This window comes from Rhipicephalus microplus, unplaced genomic scaffold (assembly GCF_043290135.1).
Source record: "Rhipicephalus microplus isolate Deutch F79 unplaced genomic scaffold, USDA_Rmic scaffold_13, whole genome shotgun sequence".
NCBI classification, from domain to species: domain Eukaryota; kingdom Metazoa; phylum Arthropoda; class Arachnida; order Ixodida; family Ixodidae; genus Rhipicephalus; species Rhipicephalus microplus.
Window position 1 is genome coordinate 30,160,034 of NW_027464586.1, and position 22,899 is coordinate 30,182,932.

Below are 22,899 nucleotides of genomic sequence, written 5' to 3' on the forward strand. Positions count from 1 at the left end.
TGAAGTCGTCATTTTTGGGCGTACCTTCGAAGAGCACAACGTCCGTTAAAGCCTTGTTTTAGAGTGTGTCAGAAAGGCTGGCTTGATTGTGAACTCTAAGAAGGGCCGGTTTGGTGAACGACAAGCTTTAGTCCTCGGTCACCTAGTTGACAAAAATGGAGTCCTCAGGCCACACCAGACAGCGTCGTCTTCCTCTTTTACCTCCCCGGCACAAACTATAGCCCGGCTCATACCATAGCAATATATATATATATATATATATATATATATATATATATATATATATATATATATATATATGTATGTATATATATATATTGTGATGACTGTGACGAGCGAGCTGCAGGGGCAAAACCATGAGCGTGGATATATATATACATATATATATATATATATATATATATATATATATATATATATATATATAGATATGATTCAAAAAAGAAATTCTGTGGGTCCGGTGCAAATATAATTAGGAATAAAGGAGCACACTTACGAAAATTTGATAATTGTTTACACTACGTTTCTACCGTGGCACGGCCTTCACGGCCTTCGTCAGGATATCCTGACGGTATGGGATAGGTATGGGATATGGCACATCATATATACATCATATACATCATAGATATACAATTATATATATATATATATATATATATATATATATATATATATATATATATATATATATATATATATATATATTGATGACTGTGACGAGCGAGCCGCAGGGGCAAAACCATGAGCGCGGAATTGAAACGAAAAGGAAGAAGAGAAGAAAGAAGACTGGTGGAGCGAACGTACGCCGCCGGCTTCGATGGTTGTCGGGGCTTTCGACCCCGTGTCTTGGGCGCCCGCTTCTGTCGAGCGTGACCAGGATGCCAGCAAGATGTCAGGGTGCGGAACATCGACGTAAGCTCGCGCCAGCGAGTTACACAAGAAGGTGTGTTCCCACCGCGGACGCTACCGTGACGGACTCAACGCCACCTGTCCGGGTGATACGGTCACCGCAACGACGGTGCGTGTGTGTGTCGTCTTGAAAACCTGGTGGTGCGGGAGTTAAGTGCGTTAAGTTTTAAGATGTAGACTTACGTTTCGCGTGAACAAGAATTGGCCAGTAGACTTTTTTTAACCTCGTATTGTCCTGATGTTCTTTGTGAGATTTCTTCGTGTGTGTTCTTGTCCTCGTCTAATATAAAGAACGTCTTCGTGTTATCAGGTTTCCTTGAGTGCGTCCGATGACTCTTGGATCCATTGAGTAAACTCCTTACTCACCACAATATATATATATATATATATATATATATATATATATATATATATATATATATATATATATATATATATATATATATATACACTCTGTTTATGGCATAAATGAACACTCAGGCACTCTGACAGCGGTACGATCACTAAAAGACGCAAACGCCCCTCTTTATTCAGTACTGTGCCCCTAGACTCCCTTTACAACAATAATATTACCCCCTAACAAAGCATTTAGCGTATAAATCTCACACCACAAAAATGGTTTGCCACTTCAACCACAGCCGGAACGCACTGATAAGTGGTCCCGGATGTCGTACAGTTCGCCGATTTTTCTTTTTTCTTTCTTTTCTTTTTTTCTTGTTTGTTCTTCTTCTTTTCTTTCAGTGACAGAAGCCGATGCATATAAGGAATATTGATAGCGGCGCCACAATTACCGTCTTTTTCACTTCTTCCAACGCCACCAACACGCATTTGAAGCGCTTAAGCTCTCCCCACCGATTTTTCGTAAACTTCAAAGGAGGGCAAGTTGCGAGCGGATTGCAGCGGATGTTGAAACACAGAAACGGTGGTCAAAATGTCCACATGCGGGAAGGGTGGTACTGGGAAGGTATTGTTGACAAAAATGACATAGCTCGTTTACGTTCGCCTTACTTGGTTGAGTTCCTGTTCCTTCCTAATCTTCTATGTCTCTCTTGCTTTTTTCTAACGTTTCTTCCTCATTTTATTCTCGTCTTTTTTGTTGTTGCTGTTGTCAATATTCTTCCCTCCGGTCTCGAGAAGCTATAAGAAGATATGAATATGTGTAAATAGTGTAATGCCTTGAAAAAGACAAGGCTCCCGTCGAAACGGCGGTTGAATAAACAAGTTGTTATGTGAAAGCGCATCTACTTTTATTCTTATCACCTTGTGGCAACCAAATATATCTATATATACATATATATACATATATATATATATATATATATATATATATATAGCAATATATATATAAATATATATATACATATATATATATATACATATATATATGGGAAACAAGAGTATACTTAAGGGCTTGTTTTTCTTGTTTTACACAATATTAATCAGATCTAACAGACAATAATGCCAAGGAAGGTATAGGGGAAGTTATTACGCCAATTGTAATGCAAATGAGAAGAAAGAAAAGTGGGTGAAAACATAACTTGCCGGGGGCAGTTATGTTTTCACCCACTTTTATTTCTTCTCATTTACATTACAATTGGCCTAATAACTTCCACTATACCTCCCTTGGCATTATTGCTTGGTAGATCTCATATATATAAAAATATATATAAATATATGTATGTATGTATGTATATATATATATATATATATATATATATATATATATATATATATATATATATATATATATATATATATATATATAGGAAAAAAGGTAAAGGTGTATACCTAAGGGCTCGTTTTTCCGTGTTTTAACACAGTATTAATGAGATCTAACAGACAAAAAGTGCCAAGGAATGTACCAGGGAAGTTATAGAACCAATGGAATGTAAATAAGAAGAAAAGTGAATGAAAAATAACCAGCCGTGAGCAGGCATCGAACCTACGATCTTCGAATAACGCGTTCGATGCTCTAACCACTGAGCTACCACAGCGGCCTTCCCTTCATCCACTTTTCTGGGTTTATGTGTGAATTTAGAAGTAGCAGTGACAGTCAGCGCCATCTATAAGCCAAACGACGAGTGTGAAAACACTCTTATGCGCATGTTTGGCGTCACGCAGCACGTGAACTTATTATGAGCGGGCAACTGATTAATTGTCCCTCTTATACAAACTAAACACACCAAGTCTGCCATTACGAGACCCTCGTTCAATGAAATAAGGGAAAGAAGTGTATACCTAAGGGCTCGTTTTTCCGTGTTTTAACATAATATTAATGAGATCTAACAGACAGTAATGCCAAGGAATGTACAAGGGAAGTTATTAGAACCAATGGAATGTAAATAAGAAGAAAAGTGAATGAAAAAATAGCCAGTCGTGAGCAGGCATCGAACCTACGATCTTCGAATAACGCGTTCGATGCTCTAACCACTGAGCTACCACAGCGGCCTTCCCTCCATCCACTTTTCTGGGTTTATATGTGAATTTAGAAGTAGGAGTGACAGTCAGCGCCATCTATAAGCCAAACGACGAGTGTGAAAACACTCTTATGCGCATGTTTGGCGTCACGTAGCACGTGAACTTATTATGAGCGGGCAGCTGATTAATTGTCCCTCTTATACAAACTAAACACACCAAGTCTGCCAGTACGAGACCCTCGTTCAATGAAATAACAGAAAGAAGTGTATACCTAAGGGCTCGTTTTTCCAGGTTTTAACACAATATTAATGAGATCTAACAGACATTAATGCCAAAGAATGTACATGGGAAGTTATTAGAACCAATGGAATGTAAATAACAAGAAAGAAATGTGGATGAAAAAATAACCAGCCGTAAGCAGGAATCGAATTTACGACCTTCGAATAACGCGTTCGATGCTCTAACCACTGAGCTGTATATATATATATATATATATATATATATATATATATATATATATATATATATATATATATATATATATATATTTATATATATATATATATATATATATATATATATATATATATATATATATATGTATGTATATACGGGGAAGGATGCGCTAGTGGTCTCCTCTTCTTTCTGCAGAGTGAACATCGCCTTTCCGGCCGAGGTCGCCTGCGCATTCTAGCGCTTACGTCGTTCCTGATGCGCAAATCTGAAGTTTATGACTTTCGCTCTCAACGGTAGCTCAATATTTGGTGTATTACGTATCAGTTTCTGCCATTGCTTTTTCCAGCGCAAGGTAATTCAAGCCAATACCATTCTATGGTGACTATATCATATCTTGCCAACTACTTCCACATATCCGCACAATGTCGTGGTCTGCACACAAAATGTAGTCTATTTACTTTTTAGCTTCGCCATTAGGACTCTGCCGTGACCACTTACAGTTAAGTCATTTTCTCTTAAGAATTTGCAAAGGTGACTTGGCAGCGCAATTGTTGCAGATACCTCGATACATTGACAATATTGTCATGAAGATGAAGTAAAGGAAGAGGAAAAATTCAAGCAGCTGACAGCCAGTGCAATCAACCTACTGACTCACTTTCGGTGTGTGCAGCTCTGACAGCCTCAGAACAAACTCGTGCCCTAGCAGCGTTCCACACATTAGCACCGCCACATTTAAAACTCCTGAAATTAGTGTGGGTACCAGGTCCCTGCGGAATACAATTAAATGAATGGGCAGATGCTTTGGCACGAGCATGACTTGATGGATCACTAATTTCAGTACTTTCCGAGTTAGAATAGTTATCAGGGGTTAGATATAGGAAATTCGCTATTTTTACAGATAATTTAGAAAATATCACACAATATACAAATTATCAGCACCTCGAATTTCCATGAAAAGCCCACTGGAGTCCCTCAAAAAAACTTGAAATTATCATCTCTAGATTCCTGTGCCGTGTCCCCTCATGAAATGTTTATTTACACAGAGCTGGTCTGACACTTTCCCCCCTTTGTTCATTTTGCGAAGAATCAGAAGCTATTGAACATTATTTTGGCTCATGTCGGGACTATGTAGTAATTAGGAAAAGTCTTGTAGATATTCAATTTGCGAAGCTAGGTTTAACTTTAACCACAGAAAATGTAATAAATTTTGGTGCCTCTGTTCTGGGAAAGTGCCACAAAGATGCATTACATGCGGTGTGTAATTTTATTCAAGACTCAAAACGTTTTTCAACTTAAAGCCCACGTTAACAGATACTCAAAAAAGCGGGTCGAAAAGTAATTTTCAAATCTGGATAATTCCGTGACATACCAAATTAATCGAGTTTGGCAAAACCAGCTGTCTGGTCGGCTCACAAAATCAAGGTATAGCCTGTAGTGTCTACTTTCTTGTTGATTTTTTTCTCACTATCTGAATCTTTGGCTTCTTTCTTTTTTTATTTTACTGTCTTTATTCTACAGCTCCCTCCCCCTTTTTTTTGTTGTAAGCAATAGTGCAGTTATCGTCCATATGAGACTATATGTTCTCTTGGCCGATCCCCCAGAGTGGGTATGAGCCCTGGATTCTAGGCTACGAACAAACAAACAAACAAACAAGCAAACAGGCGCGCGAGTTTGCCAATCAGCCATTGTGACTCTTTGCCTGTGAGTTTTCCTCTGTAAACGCATTTTATACAGAAGTCTCTAACGCTGTAGCATATTGGTGAGAGGTGTTGGGTAACCATCAGGCAACGGAGCTCCGCAGCGGACGTCGCATCGATTTTACAGCTGTGGCCAATGCTTAGCCCTCCGCGTCAACATTAGCGTCTCCGACGAACACGGTGTCGCAACCATACGTTTTCACGCCACTTGCGGATCCCGGTACATTCTGCGCGACCGATGGCGTCGACGTTGACGATTGGTTGGCCATGTTCGAACGAGTGAGTGCGCCGAACAGATGGGATCCCACACTTCAATTGGCTAATGTGCTGTTTTACGTGAGAGGCATGGCCAAGGTGTGGTATGAGAACAACGAACAAGAACTCACAAGCTGGGACCAATGCAAAGAGGAGATGCGAGAGATGTTCGGCAAAACCGCCAGTCGCAAAATCGCCGCCAAAAAAGAATTGGCCTGCCGTGCCCAATCTCCCACGGAATCATACCGCGCATACATTCAAGACATGCTGGCCCTCTGCCGAAAGGCTGAGAGTAACATGACAGAGGGTGACAAAGTCGGGCATGTCTTGAAAGTGATTACCGACGACGCGTTCAATCTGCTGATGTGCAAGGACTGTTCCACCGTGGACGCGATCATCAAAGAGTGTCGTCAGTTTGAGCAAGTGGAAAGTCACCCCCTTATGCATTCACCCCACTTCCAAACACCGCTGCAACATCGACTTGCGAGGACCAGTCCGCAACACAGCGTCCGTCACCGCCGGGAGACCTGACATGCATTGTTCGTCGCAAACTGGAAGCAATGACACCCTCAGCGTTTTATCGTGCAGTACCGATACCACTCCTGTTACTGTTCCTCTTGTTCAAGCCATGGTGCGCCAGGAGCTTGAAAACGTCGGAGTTCATTCCGTCTGTCATGTCACCATGCCCAGAGTCAGCGAACGCCTTATCGCGGTGCCCTCCTCCGACCTATGGTTTTTTCGACTTAATTGCAGTCCTGCTGAGGGGCGAACTGCAGATGACCGCCCTGAATGTTTCAACTACCACCGCGTCGGACATATTGCTCGTTACTGCCACAACACATGGTTCGGCACCTCGTGCAACGACCAATATGACCCGGTTCGAAGGTACCGCTCGCAAGTTTTCACCTGCCTAAGAGTCCAATACCATTGACCATTCTCGGAACACTTGCTACAGACGTTCGCCTTCACCACGTGGGCACCAGTCTCGTTCGCCGCAAATACGTCGCCCAACGTCCCGTTCACCGCAGCCACGGCGCTTCTCTTCCCCCGTGGCTTCCGGCCGCCTCGTCCCGGAAAACTGAGAAATTCTGCCGCCGGAGGTGGTGCTGCATTGGCGACTTGCGCAGCAAATTCTCTCGCCGTCGCCGTTCCCGCCAGACGAAATGTAATAGACCTTGAAGTAGACGTCGTACCTGTAGAAGCAGTTGTAGACACCGGCACAAGCATTTCTGTCATGAGTTCAACCCTACGCACACGTTTGAAGAAAGTTCTGAAACCAGCGCCTGCACAAATGCTCCGTGTGGCCGATGGCGGCACGCCGATGGTTCTCGGTCAGTGCACATCCCGCTCAAGTATAAAGATTACGTTACTGCTGTCATTTTAGCTGTGATTGACTACTGCCCTTATGCCGTTATCCTAGGTCTAGACTTCTTGTCAAATCATTCTGCTTTTATCGATTTTGCTACCGGCGTCCTTCAGCTAGAGCTGCCTCAGATAGTTGTTGTACCACACACTGCCCCACCACGCCTGTGCTCTCTTTAGGATGTGCGACTGTCACCCCAGGCAGCCACCTACGTCGTTTTGACCACACAGCCACAGGTTCCCGATGGTCAATATGTCCTCCTTCCCCTCGCCGACGTCCTTTTAGGCCGTAACATTGGCATTTCACATACGCTTGTGGCTGTCACTGACAACTGTACTTCGCTCCCACTTCCGAATTTAAGCTTGTGCCATCAATTGCTTTCTCGTGGCACGTTCTTGGCCAGCGTATCTACTGCTTACGAATTCGAAATAGCGGCTCTCACCACCGAGGTTGATTTACTTCAGTCTCCAGTAGCTAACAGCACCTGTTCTCTGCCAAAGCGTTTCTCGAAGGTGATTGCACCCGACCTCAATCCTGCGCAAGCCAACGACATCCATCGCCTTCTCGCGTCCTGCACCAACATTTTTGATTTTGACGACAGACCTCTAGGCAAACATCCACCGTTCAGCACCATGTAAACACTGGTGATGCCAGTCGTGTTCGCCGACGCCCCTATCGTGTTTCTCACACTGAGCGCTGAGTTATCCAAGCGGAAGTTGACAAAATGCTGAACAAAGGTGTCATAAAACTATCAAGTTGTCCTTGGGCCTTCCCTGTCGCCCTTGTGAAGAAAAGTGAAGGTACCTGGCACTTCTGCGTTGACTATCGCCACCTCAACAAGAACACACAAATAGGCGTATACCCACTACCACGCATCGATGACGCGTTGGACTGCCTGCACGGCGCTACATAGTTCTGGCCTACTAATCTTCGGTCCGACTACTGGCAGATTTCTTTCGATGAGATGGACCGCGAGAAGACGGCCTTCATTACACCGGATGGTTTATACCAGTTTGAGGTCATGCTTTTTGAACTATGTAACGCCCCTGCCACATTCGAACGAATGATGGACTCTCTCCAGCATGGTTATACGTGGTCTACTTGTCTTTGTTATCTAAAAGATGTGATAGACTTTTCATCTACTTTTGATGGCCACCTGGCCCATCTCGCTGCCATTCGCACAGTCTTCAGAACAGCTGGGCTACAACTCAATTCCAAGAAATGTCAATTTGGCCACCGTCAGATTGCCATTCTGGGCCATTTTGTAAACACCAATGGCGTCCAACGAAATCCCGAAAAAATCTGCGCCATCCGTAGCTTTCCGGTGCCCCGTTCTACATCCGATGTCCAGAGCTTCATCGGCTTATGTTCGTACTTTTATCGTTTCGTGAAAAACTTCGCTGATGTTGCCAGGCCACTCACAGATTTGCTGAAGAAAGGTACCGCATCCTCATGGGGCCATGAGCAGGCTCAAGCGTTCACCACTCTTATCAGCTACTTAACTACGCCCCCCATACTTGCCCACTCTAATCCTTCTGCTGCCACAGAAGTTTGCACCGATGCCAGTTGCCACGGTATCGGCAAAATTCTCGCTCAGCGGCACTACGGCAGGCAGTGCGTGATAGTTTACGCCAGTCGCCTGCTTCTCCCCCTGAGAAGAGTTATTCGATCACCGAGAGAGTGTGTTTAGCTTTAGTTTGGGCCGTCGCCAAGTTCTGGCCATATTTCTACGGTCGCATATTATCCGTCGTTATAGACCACCGCGCCCTCTCCTGTCTGACTTCTCTGAAGGATTCGACTGGACGTCTGGGTCGGTGGGCTCTGAGGCTCCAGGAATTTTCATTCAAAATCAGCTACAAATCTGGCCGTTTGCACAAGAACGCATACTGTCTTTCTCGTCATGCGGTGGATCCCCGTGATCCCGTTTCACATGACCCGAAGAGCAGCATAATAGTGTTTACTGGCATCAGCGATATGCGCATTGAACAACGACCTGATGAGTCAATACGCACTACCATCGACCCCATCCAGTATGACAGCCATGACATCAAATCACGTATGTTTGTATTGCATGACGGCATCCTCTACCGTCACAACACCAGCACTGAAGGCCCTGAGCTTCTGCTCGTCATTCCTCGTCATCTACGGCTGCCATACTGGAGCAACTTCACAACGCACCAACTGCGGCGCACCTCGGTGTTTCTCGCACGTGCGACCGCGTGTGACGTCGGTTCTTCTGGCCAGGACTGTACCGCAGCATGCGCCATTATGTCGCCACTTGCGACCTCTGCCAGCGCCGGAAAGGACCTTCATTGCTTCCAGCTGGATATCTTCATGCAATTAAAGTCCCCTCTGAACCACTTCATCGCGTGTGACTCGACCTTCTTGGCCCTTTACCGACGACGACACTGGGAAATAAATAAGTGGACCGCCATCGGCACAGATTATGCGACCCGTTACGCCATAACGAAGGCCACGCCAACCAGTTGCGCCACTGACGTCGCGGATTTTCTTCTTCATGACGTCACCTTACACCATGGTGCACCCCGACAGCTCCTTACTGACAACGGCTGCTCTGTCTTGTCCAAAGTTGTCGACGACCTCCTTCGATCGTTGGCCACAGCGCATAAGCTCTCTACTGCCTACCACCCACAAACTAATGGCCTAACTGAACGTTTCAACCGCACGCTTACAGAGATGCTTTCGATATACGTCTCCGAAGATCATCGTGGCTGGGAGATCACGTTGGCCTATGTGACTTTCGCATATAATTCCTCTCGGCATGACACCACGGGATTGTCACCTTTTCATCTTTTGTATGGTCGCGACACCATATTGCCATTTGAAACCACCTTGCCTCTCAAGCCATCTGCTTCTAAGTACGCTCGCGAAGCCATTGATCGGGCTCACATGGCTCGTCTCAGTGTCATCTCACCAGGTCACACGATATCCGAAAAGCCCGCTACGACCACCGGCATCGTAATTTAACGTTTGCCCCAGGTGACCGCGTGCTCCTCTGGTCACCGTGTCGCCATGTAGGTCTCTCCGAAAAACTTTTGCCCCGATGCGCAGGAACCTACCTAGTCTTACGTCAAGTTAGTGACGTCAGCTACAAAATAGCGCCATTGCACTCCAATACATCAAGGTCGTGACTTGTTGATATTGTCCAGTTTTCGCTCTTGAAAGCCTACTTGTTTCGCACTTCTCCGGACTCGCGTCGAGATGGTGCTTTCAACGCCCGGAGTCCTGTTACGGAGATGAAGTACAGGAAGAGGAAGAATTCAAGCAGCTGACAGGCGCGCGAGTGTGCAATCAGCCATTGAGACTCTTTCCTGTGGGTTTTCCTCTGTGAACTAATTTTGTACAGAAGTCTCTAACCCCGTAACAATATCTTCAGGAATTTCCTAACAAAAACATCCCTTCTTGTGTCGCTTCAGCGTCACTTTTACGACGAGGTTGGCTTTGCTGTTTCAGGCTTCAGCTCGTTCCTTAGCTTCAAGTTTACTATATTAGGCCGGCTAAACGTCCTCTCCAATTCGGGATCAAGTAGGGCAGCACTTACATAAAAATAACTGATCCGGCGAACACAGCAAACAGACTTTTTCCTTAAGCATGGTTTTCGAAGTGAACGTCACACGTCACGAAGAGAGTGCTGGGCACTTTCTTTGGGAGATTATTTTCTATGTCCTATACTTCATAGAGTAAGCCGCCCCCTTTTGAGGCTGGCTATAGTGATTCCACCTCAGCAGAATGCGGTCATTGCACTTTGGCCGAAGCAGAACAGCATGACCCAACGAAGGGAATGCTGTTCTGCTTGGAATGGAAGCACACCTCACTAAATTAAACGGGCTTTGTATTTGTTTCTAACAGTTTTGCTCACATGCAGAGCGTAATGACGGCTAAATAAGAGCACTACAACAAAGAAGAACGAAACGTTAAATAAAAAAATCACAAAGTGAGACTCGAACCCACGAGCTGCAGACACACATTACATTGTGAGCCTGACTAGCTACTGTTACACTACGCTGGAAGATGGCACTTTAGAGTTTATTTCTTCATGTCAAATTGTTGATCTGTCTGCATTTCCTTGTTTAGAAGCGAGATTTAAGTGTCTGTGTGTTCGTGACAACCAAACGGACTGGAGTTCCTGTTTCGTGTGTTTGTTTTGTGTTTCGCGAGAGCACAACGTTCATGCGACATATTTTTGTGCTAAAAAGTGATTAGTGTATGAAAAGACACGAAAGGCATTTCTGCTGACTCGCGAAGTGGTTAGTCATTTCTATGCAGGAAACGTCGCATGAACTGCATGCTAAACAATCCGGTTTTCGTCACCAACTTGGATGTATTTCAGGTCATTTTTGTTCCCGTCCTGCGAGTACAGCCGAAATACTTAACTGTATTGCACGAAGCATTGGGCTAACGACAGCAGCCTTCTTGCGCGACGTTTGTATGAAAAGTAGGAATATTATTATATGAAGAAAAGAATAACTGCTTGAATTTTGTTTTTATCACGACCAATTTAATTAGATTATATTCGCATATTAAGCTACAAAAATATGAATCTAAAAACACGGGTATTGAGAGTGCCACGTGTCTTCAAGTGTGCGGAAATTCATTAGAATGCGCTCTTCTTTTTAATCATCATCATCATCATCAGCCTGACGACGTCCACTGCAGGACAAAGGCCTCTCCAATGTTCCGCCAGTTAACCCGGTCCTGTGCTTGCTGCTGCCAATTTATACCCGCAAACGTCTTAATCTCATCTGCCCACATAACCGCTCCCGCTAACCCGTTTGCCTTCTCTGAGAATCCAATTAGTTACCCTCAACGACCAGCGGTTATCTTGTCTACGCGCTATATGCCCGGCCCATGTCCATTTCTTCTTCTCGATTTCAGCTATGATATCCTTAATCCCCGTTTGTTCCCTAATCCACTCTCCTCTCTTCTTGTCTTTTAAGGTTACGCCTACCATTTTTTTTCATTGCTTGTTGCGTCGCCCTCTATTTAAGCTGAACCCTCTTTGTAAATCTCCAGGTTGCTGCTTCGTAGCTAAGTACCGGCAAGATACAGCTGTTATATACCTTCCTCTTGAGGGATAGTGGCAATCTATCTGTCATAATTTGAGAGTGCTTGCCAAATGTGCTCCACCCCATTCCTATTCTTCTAGTCACTTCAATCTCGTGGTTCGGCTCCGCGGTTATGACTTGCCCTAAGTAGACATAGTCTTTTACAACTTGAAGTGCACTATTACCTATCTCGAAGCGCTGCTCCTTTCCGAGGTTGTTGTACATTACTTTCGTTTTCTGCAGATTTATTTTAAGACCCACCTTTCTGCTCTCCTTGTCTAACTCCGTAATCATGAGTTGCGATTCGTCCCCTGAGTTACTCAGCAATGCAATGTCATCGGCAAAGCGCAGGTTACTAAGGTACTCTCCATTAACTCTTATTCCTAACTGCTCCCATTCTAGGCTTCTGAAAACCTCCTGTAAGCACGTGGTAAATAGCATTGGGGAGAGTGTGTCCCCCTGCCTTACACCCTTCTTGATTGGTATTCTGTTGCTTTCTTTATGAAGCACTAAGGTAGCAGTTGATTCCCTGCAGATTTCTTCCAGGATGTTTATATATACTTCATCGACGCCCTGATTCCGCAGTGTCTGCATGACGGTTGATATTTCTACTGAATCAAACGCCATCTCGTAATCTACGAATGCTATATAAAGTGGTTGGTTATATTCTGAGCATTTCTCTATTACCTGATTGATAGTATGAATGTGGTCGATTGTTGAGTTGCCTGTTCGAAATCCTGCTTGTTCCTTTGGTTGATTGAATTATAATGTTTTCTTTACTTTGTTAGCAATTACCTTTGTAAATAGCTTGTATACTACAGAGAGCAAGCTAACCGGCCAGTAATTCTTGAATTCCTTGTCATCTCTTTTATTATGTATTAAGATGATGTTTGCGTTCTTCCAAGACTCTGGTACTCTTCCCGTCAGGAGACTCCCCGTAAACAGGGTGGCTAGTTTTTCTAACACAATCTGTCCTCTATCTTTCAGATGATCTGATGTTACCTGATCCTCACCAGCAGCTTTGCCTCTTTTAGCTCCCCAAAGCTTTCTGATTTCTTCTATCATTACTGGTGGGGTGTCATCTCGGTTACTTCTACTTCTTATAGCACTAAAGTCGTGGTTGTCCCGGCTACTGTACAAACATCTGTAAAACTCCCCCGCTATTTTAACTATCCTATCCATATTGGTAGTTATTTTGTCTTCTTTGTCCCTTAGTGCATACATCCGATTTTTGCCTATCCCAAGTTTCCTCTTCACTGCTTTGACGCTTCCTCTGTTTTTCAGAGCGTGTTCAGTTCTCTCCATGTTATACCTTCTTACATTGGATACCTTACACCTATTAATCAATTTCGAAAGCTCTGCCAGTTCTATTTAGTCTGTTTTACTTGAGATGTCATGATTTGACACTTATTAACGAGAATCTTCGTTTCCTGGGAAAGCTTGCCAGTTTCCTGTCTAACTATCTTGCCTCCAACTTCCACTGCACACTCCGTAATGATACTCGTGAGGTTATGGTTCATTGTGCCTATGCTAAGGTTGGTTTCCTTACTAAGAGCCGAGTACCTGTTCTGAAGCGAGACTTTGAATTGCTGCACTTTCCTCTCAGTGCTAGCTGATTGATTGGCCTTTTGCGTATCAGTTTCTGTCGTCCCTTCCCCAAGTCTAGGCGAATTCGAGACCGTCTCATTCTATGGTCACTGCATCGTACCTTGCCAACCACTTCCACATCCTGCACGATGCCTGGGTGTGCACTCATTATAAAGTCTATTTCGTTCTTATTTTCGCCATTAGGGCTCCTCCATGTCCACTTGCGGTTTCCTCGTTTTCGGTAGAAGGTATTCAAAATTCGTAAATTATTGCGTTCTGCAAATCCTACTAGTAACTCTCCTCTGGCGTTTCTAGTACCGATGCCATAATCTCCTACTGCCTGGCCTCCAGCCTTCTTCTTCCCTACCTTTGCATTAAAGTCTCCCATCAGTATTGTATACTGTGTTTTTACCTTACTCATTGCCGATTCTACGTCTCCATAGAAGCTTTCAACATTCTTTTTATTGTTTTATTACTTGTCTCTAATGTCAGAAGAACAAACTGCAGCACTTTTCACTGCACATATACGCGATTCCTAAGTAGTGGTAATCACTCGCAATGTGCAGGTGCATAGATTATAGACCAGGAACAAGAGTCTGAACGTGTTTTACTCTGTCATGATTGAAGAGTATAGGAGCATTTCACTCAGTGAGAGGCATAGTGAGTAGTTTCACTCCTTTTTCATACTGACTGAGAATGCCCTTCACTCTCTCCGATTCTTCGTAAAAGCAGAAGAACACTTTTAAGAGTAGCTTGGCCTTTTTATTCCTGCGATACCGTCAGCAGTTCTTAGAGTGTGGAGGATATTTGCTCCAATTTTAGGGAGGTGAATTACGGCTGTAAGAATTACGACTTGATGAACCAAGCTCAAAAGCAAGGTCAGGATGTCTTTCAGTGGCTTTGTTTCATGCATATCTCTTCACTCGAGTGCATTTATAGAACAGCAAGGGCCCGGCCCGGGCATGGTTCAATCGGGCCTGGAACAGGCTCGCGCCCATGAGCTTCGAACTCGGGTCAGGCTCGGGCCTGGGTAAGGCCCGTATTAGTCTCGGGCCTCGTACATATTTGCATAAGTGCATGTGTACACTGTTTCGCTTTGTTGTTTTGTAGGGTTAATCGTCTGAAAAAGACACAGGTGAAATGAGATGCACTAGTTGATGACTTCGAGTAGCCAAGACTTCCTGAAGTTCATTATTGTGCACTTAAATTGTAATGTAAAGATGTTTATCATTTTGATTCTTTCGGTTAGCTAACTAACTTCCAATATGCTTTTAATAAATGTTTCTGCTATTACAGTGGGTAAAAGATGCTCTTGAATGCCGCAATTAAAAATTTCCCTGGCGGTACTGCTACAAGAGCAACGGTACACTGTTTATATTAGTGGAGTATGAGATTTACGCCAACGCCGGATGAGCCTCGACCTTAAGGAGCTTCGTTCAACGTTCATCGCTCAACACTCAACGATCTGTTCACAGCTGGTGAACACAACGTTCCAAGCTCAAGACTCAACGCTCTGTTAAACAAAAAGAACGGAAAAAACATACACGCAAAGGTATACACAGGTTGAGCGCGAACTAACTAGTGTCACATTTGTTAATTTGCTGTATTTGAAAAGTACGCACTTTCCGCAAATGTATAGCCTGCAGCGAGTGAAGGGACCTTTGCGCGCCCTGTAACTACAACACAGTCATTCCGGCGAAAGCTAAGAATGCACAATTTTGCTGCACCGTGATATAAGCGGGTACGCAAACACGCGAGAGCCTACACCACAGGGCGAAATTCACGAGCGGGCCATTGAGCAAGCCCTTGGCGCCATCTCGCTGAAAAGGCGGAGAACATGTTGATAAACCCACGGAGTTTTTTATAAACACACTAGAGGAGACTCGTGCGCTTGTGTCAATAGCAGCTGCAATGTACGGTGCTTCAGTGAGCATAAGAATCATGGGTCATACATGGATTTCCCTGATCTTCGTACTTCATGCTCCGTTTGGCCTCACATGGCTTGAACCTGCTTTGTCACAAAACGACCATCAGCAATAGTTTTTCAGTCTCACTTCACCACCTTATTCTTTAAGACTCACTGATTCGAGTCGGGTCGGAAACTTCAAAGCGATTTTTTTCTTTTTTTCAAAACAAAATCAAAGCACTGTAGTAAATGAATCCACAACTGAGTCCGAAGCCTACAAGCACAAAGACAAGCCAAATTCATGTACTACACACTCATCGTTCCTAATGTCGCCGAACGATCAATCGCAGCGCCAGAGTCCCCACTAGTTAATTTTATTAAACACTGTGGATATTCTCCCGAGATTGGCATACAGCCAAGGTGTGTGGTAAATATGATAGCTCGCCGTTAAAACGACAAAGGAAGAACGCTTTCATGACTCAGTGGCTACGCTTTGATCTTAGCCAAGAGGTCGAGGCTAAGGCGGTGCTCTGCGGAGCGAGAGGTCGCCTGTTCGATTGCGCCCGTGAAGAATTATATTTGTGATGGAATTTTCTTCTTGGTTCTTATATATATATATATATATATATATATATATATATATATATATATATATATATATATATATATATATATATATATATATATATATATATATATATATATATATATATATACAAAGCATGGCGGCATTATCTAACGGCGAGGGCGGTGCCGACGGCAAAATTAGGCCGAGAGCGTTTACGTTATTGTTATCGCAGTGAAACGCGTATGCACTATCCACAGATAGTGAAAATGATGAAAGGAACGAGACGATGCACAGTCGCGGCTCCTATTGCTCGCAGTGCATCTGTGGCCACATGATGGTGCGTTCCTCTTCGCGCTAGACCTTCGACCGCGGTGATCTCATCGGGAGGGGAAGGCAAGAGAGACAATTGGAACTTTTCTTTATTTTCTTATTTTGGGAGACCTTATTTTCTGAAAACTTAATTGCTTTACCGGTGGCTGGTGCACGCTTTTCCAGCTCACTGCGACGGCCGGTGTGGCATTGCTAGCACTCTCCGTCGCTGGTCTCGTACCGACGGCGTAGCGGAGCCTCTCACCGCTTAGAAATTGAAGCCGGTGCCGCGTCAACGCACTCCTTGGCACAACCTTTCCCGCCGGTCAGGACTAGTGGTGCAACCGCCATAGGCTTCACGCCAGCCGACTGCCGGCTCAATACCCATGACGTAGCGAAACCTGCTTCAGAACACTTCGGTGTTGTTGCGGTGTAAACTCCAGAATCAACCACTAGCGATGACAACGGCCTATGCTTTTGTTACCGTTAAAATTGTTATTTTGCCCGTGAAATTATCGTAAGATAAAGCCGGACTTTCATGAAGAGAGTCTTCATTATGGCCGACAGAGTTACAACGCTAACTCACATGATCTGTCAGTACCCTGTGAAAATTGGCGCTGATTCATGTGAGGAGAACTAGTGGCAGCGGAACTTATACAGCCGGATTAGGGTCTACAACTACTGGCTCTCTGGAGGGCCCCGGCTATCGCGGAGGCTTTCCACTTTCTTGTGCTGACCTGGGTGGAGCCGCCGACTGTTTTTAGGACTTCGTCCAACTAGTCCCTCTACTGTTTTAATGAATTTTTTTGTGCGTCGCAATTCTTCGTCATTCGGCACGTTCCGATGAGATACCCATGGATGTATTGGGGGCACCGCGTTGGCAGGGCCACTCATTGGCAGAAACAACACGGGACAGCGAACTCCGTGTGTTTGAGGTGAGATGCTAGCGAGAGTTCAATTCGTCTGTCCACAGGGTTCGTCAGCGGGGCAATTAGCCCTACACGTTTATTCACCCTCACGCCCTAAACACACACACAACCAAACACGTGTGCGCACACGCACAAAGACACACGCGCGAACGCACGGTGCTGGTAAAAATGGTTTTGGGAATGCACATTACAAGATTGAGACCACGTGTATTATCCCCTTGGAGGGTATATCAAGTTCGCATCACACACACATATATATATATATATATATATATATTCCGTCACGTAGCAATGGAATGGTAATGAAGACGTATGGCGTGTTCAGTCCTCTATGGCGGACTAAACGGTGTGCCCATATGAGCTTTGGGGGCCGAGAAGCTTACAAAATTGCTACTTTGGCAAATTTTTGCTTACAGTGTAGTTTCTTCATAGCGCCTGTTAAGTGAATGACTTTTCGTAAAGTGCAGGCGGAGTAAAAACTGTGCGTTTGTGTTTACTTTTACAAAATGTTTACCAAGCGAGGTCTTGAACACAGAGCCCCGAGTCAGCTCACTCTAGTAGGCCTCCTAAAAGCATAACAAATATTAATCACAAACTTCAGCAGTGATATATAAACATTTATCGAATCAAATCGATGCTCTCAGATGTGGTAACACGAAAGGATGAATATGATGCCTTGCATGCTACCAGGTGTAATAATGCTCGCAGTTGCCTGCCTCCGGTAGAGTAGGTGGCATGAAATTGAACGTCACTTGCTTATTTTGTGTGCAGGGATGCCCTGATTGTATCCTGCATCAACAGTGGTACCTCCATGTTCGCTGGCTTCGTCATTTTCTCGGTGATAGGATTCATGGCCCACTCACAAGGGAAAGACATTGCTGATGTCGCGGCCTCAGGTAGGAGACTGTTATTGTTGGTGTTTCTTAAAATCAAGGCGTGCCGCTAGAGGTTTTCTATCACGTGTTTTTGCGGGAAAAAAAACATTTGTTGTTGCGCATATCCAAAGCATTCCTTCCTAAATTATGCGCAAACTAAATGGCCGGAGAAACGAACGCCACATGTAAAAAGGTATTCCCAGGTATTCTGTTATAAGAGAATTTCATGAACTTGCCGTAGGGGTCGTCTGTGCGCGCTTATCTCGTGATCGAACAAAGGGAGGAGGAGGGTAGGTGCGTGGGCTTATGGTTGCCGCGCTGTCGCGGCAGTGATCAGCGCGTGGCTCTTGTCTCTATAGCAGGTGGGCGCTTCTACAGGCTGCGCTCTCAACACACACACACACACACACAAAGAAACGGTGCCAAAAGTGTAGCTGGAGCAGCCGTCCACATATATATGTGCTCTACACGTAAACTGCTAGCAGTGGCGACACATGATGTATAGCCCTTCAAGGAGGTTTATAGAAATCTTACTAGAGTGGAGGTCGCCTACACATACCAATGGGGTGCAGTGAGGCCATGGCGGCTATTTTTCTATAGGCAAGATAGGGTAGCCAAAGCACGCCCGCCACTTCTTTCCGCTGTGGTTTTGAATAGTTTTTGGAGGACATAAAGTGGTAAATTGTGAAGAATAAGAAGTTGAATGGCAAATAAAAATACAGTCGATCTTACTCTGTTTTTTAAGCGTTTTCTTTGCAAGCGTGCACACCGATAAGACCTCCTCGACATTCATTTTCTAGTTTATTTTATTTCTCAAATTACGCAATCTTATGGATAAGCAGATTTCAACCACTTTCTTGAGTGAAATTTAAAAGTAGCTGTCCCAAGCTTCACATGTTCAAAAGGATATTCTCATCGGAAAAAAATGTACGTATGTATGAGAGAAATCTGCAAGGAGCCTCCTCCCTACTCTCAGAAATTGGGTTTTGATTCTTGATTCCTTTTATTTTAGCTTGAGGATAAAGCCTCGCTCTTTCATTCACTGCGATTTTTCTGTGGTAGAATTTCTTTTGAAGCCATTTTAGCTCCCCTTAGGAAACAAGAACCTTTTTTTTCGTGAGAGCTACCGTACGTGTAGCGGATGCAACGCTCACATCTTCAAGTTTATTACATATAACGGCACGAGTATCCCTCAGGTATAGTCATTTTCTTTGCGGTTAGTTGCATCACAAACATTGCACAGTTCCGACACTGGTTTTTACTCGCTGCAGTTCAAATAACAAAATAAAAGGGCATGAAGGTAAAAAAAATACAGGTCCCTGTGTGTTGCCCAAACAATGTTAACTACCCTCGTGGTAGTGAGTTAAGCTTCTAATTACCACAACTACGCAGAAAAGTCATAGCCAGAGAATGGCACACCGGGACCGTGCTCTCCCCCGTCTCCCCAAAATTTTCCCTTGAAATGACAACAAAATGCCCCCTCTAAAATTTTGGCTGCGCAAGGTTTATGACTGGGGCTAGTTCGTAAAGATCCATACCCCCCCCCCCCCCCTGCCAGTAAAACGTTCGCTACGCAAGGCTTATGACCAGGATAGTTGGCGAAGATTCGTAATAGCTCACAGCGCACTCATTTCGTCCTTGTCGTGCGCTGTGAGCTATTCTGGCCACACCCCTGGTAGTAATAAAAAATACACTGACGGAGACGTACGCCTATTTAATTTCAACGAATAGTAAACGGTGTGTTATTTTCCCACCCGCTTACCACTCTAGTGGTATCAACAAGCACAAGAACGTGTATCAGTGAACATTGCAGGTGTTTTAGAGACGCGTCCAGCCTAGCCGAACAACTTGGGGGTCACAGTCCAGTCTAGTTGTAACAATTCTACAAGTGTCTCTAACATATGTGGTCGCTGTATTTTCGCTACCAGTCATCCCGTCATCAAATGACACACGTTTTCTACAGCACGCCTTAAAGTGCTTCGAGAATGGTCTCTTGTTAGTGAAAAAAAAATGACCGTGAAATATGTGAAGACAGGTTTACAGCTATCAATATGCATGTGTTCCGGCGTACAGTTTTCATCAAGCTCGAAATATGATACCCGCAACTGAAACGTCATTCCAGAACACGTTATCGCTTGGCCTATGTAGACTTGAGAAAGACACGATGTATGAATTACAACGTCCGGAGGCTACAACATCGACGAACATGTGGAGCATATGTGCAGCCGTAGCCGCTTGACTTGCGGAGGGCACGCTTTCTGCCGATGGCAAGATGGTGGCGCGCGGCTTCACCTGAGGGCCGCCTCTTCTACTGCAGCAAATATTACTTTCACCCCCTTGTAGCCCTTAGTGCCAGCATGCGCTGCCCACCGGAGGCGCTTCTGTTTAGTGCCGTCACTACGCACAAGTCTTGTTGTGGTCATGTACTGTGACTGCGTCGCAGGAAACGGTTACGTAGCAAGTTCTTGTTTGTTACAAATAATATTGATCCTAAAATGCTACAGCCTCGCTTCGTAAAACGTTCGAGTATGTTGCTATCGCATACATTGCATCGCTCTTTTGGCAAAACTCTGACTTTTTTCCACCACTGCAAGCCAGCCCAGATAGATTGCAAGGAAAATTCCTTCCTTAATTTTTTTCAATGGTAACGCGAACGCGCAGGCATCGATGGGATTGATTATATTGATGGAAAACTTTATTGGACTGTTTACAATGTGCTCTGACTTCTTGGCTTCAGCACAATGGTATAAAAAATTGAAAAAAAATGACCGAGAAACGGGCACAGGCTTTCATCCAGGCGCAGGGAAAGGAAGAACCCTTGTGAGGCTTCTTGATGACAAAGAACACACAAGTTTATTTGCATGTTTACAGGTGTGAAGAACACTAGGCGTCGAGAAGCGCTTTTATACCAGACAAGACCGGCCGTAATAGACCATTTCGCCGGAGCCTGCCAATCCCTGCAACATTGTGCGTTCACCGGAAAATCATCCCTGAAAACTTCCGGTTTAGCTTGCTCTTGCGTGGTTTTAGCGTTTCTTACTGGCCGTAACTGCTTGTGTTCAGATGTTTTATGCACATAAAATTATGCCTGCAAAGCGCTGGCAACTCGCACAGCTTACTAAAGTCAGAATACAGTCAGCGTGCCCGAATTAATTTTATATGCTAGTCAAAACGTTGTTTTGTGACCAATGACGATAGAAAAAGCGCCTGAATTGCAGCGATCACGCGAAAAAACTGGATTCTCGCTAAGAGCACGTTGGTCTGTTCTGTCCCTTTCATCAAAGGCAATGTAAAGCTCAGCGCAGACTAGTGGCACAGCGGCAATACTCAGACGTTGGACTAGTCGAAGACCCCAGTTACTGGGAGCACATCGGTCGCTGTCCTCTTCCACACGTGACGCCTCAAATGGGTATTAAAACGTAAAAGCTAACCGCGAAAAGTCATTGCAAAGCTGTTCATTTTATAGTTTAGGCGATAACAATGATGTGTACTGTTCTGCGAAACACGGGACACAAAGTAGCCTCGCTTAGCATGAATCACAGCACAACATGTACGTCGTGGTGACCACGTTTTGTTGTCGTTGCATTTAATTTTTTTAAGTGATGCGCTCGAGTGGGCTCTAATCTGTGCAAGCGAATAGGACTCATCAGCTGTTTTTCTGTCGCTAATGAACATCGCCGCATTCAAGCTAATTTATATTTTGGGTATGAACATGGAATGTATATTTAGGTAGGTTCGACTTGAAAGTTTGGTTCATGAATAGCTTACTCGAGAGTAAACCATAATTGTTTCTGTGACCCTGCAGCCGCAGCTGATTTATAACTTCAGTACATTTTATAATTTCTCAGTCACACGCACATGTGAGATTTCGAGCGATTCTGATCGCCGCTGATCACATTAAAAAGTGCGGTGTGACACACACGTAGAAGTAAGTGCTTCATTCTGAGGTTGCGTGCTCAGACGAAAATAGAATTATGTTCGTGGTTCAAAAGGAGGGAGGCTTAAAGTTCTAGTGGAAAAGCTGAATTGAACAACTTCCCTCTACTTCTGCACATCGACGATGTAGTTGCGCTTTGAAGAAGTGGATAGGGAAAAGACAGGTGTGCCCTGTCAATTCCCAGTCCGCGTCTTCAAAGCGCATCCAGATCAACGCTCATCGGAACGCCACGACATGTATATAGCAAGGCGCCCGTGGGCCACGTGAGCCACGCGCTACGTCCAGCCCCTCAATGTAGCCGCTAGACGTTGCTCCGAACACCTCATAAAATATGCGCGAGAAATACTGAAGCAGCAAACTGAAACACACCACGAAAACACCTCTGGAACCTTGAAAAAGCATTGCCGGAAGTGCCGCACCGGAAGCCAGCTGGGGTAGGCCGTTTGGTGAGAGCCCAGTTTGTTTACAAACACCGAAACCGTCTATAAAAGCCACAGAAAGAGAAAGCACCCCTGCGCACATGTGACGCGCTTTTTATTTCCCTCTGTCCGCGCTTCTGGAACACTGACTGCGTGCCACAGCATTCATGCGCGACGCGTACCGCGTGTCACTGGCACGCGCGTT

At 44.6% G+C, this 22,899-nt stretch overlaps 1 protein-coding gene across 3 annotated transcripts in view; it reads left to right on the top strand.

Moving 5' to 3' along the window:
• The window catches only part of Gat (sodium- and chloride-dependent GABA transporter), an 879,924-nt gene that overhangs the window by 630,296 nt on the left and 226,729 nt on the right, over positions 1–22,899 (top strand). For all 3 annotated transcript variants that reach the window (XM_037414907.2, XM_075882687.1, XM_075882688.1), the window contains one exon: positions 18,235–18,359. In XM_037414907.2, coding sequence (XP_037270804.1) covers positions 18,235–18,359 — 125 coding nt within the window. The remainder of the gene's footprint in view (positions 1–18,234; positions 18,360–22,899) is intronic.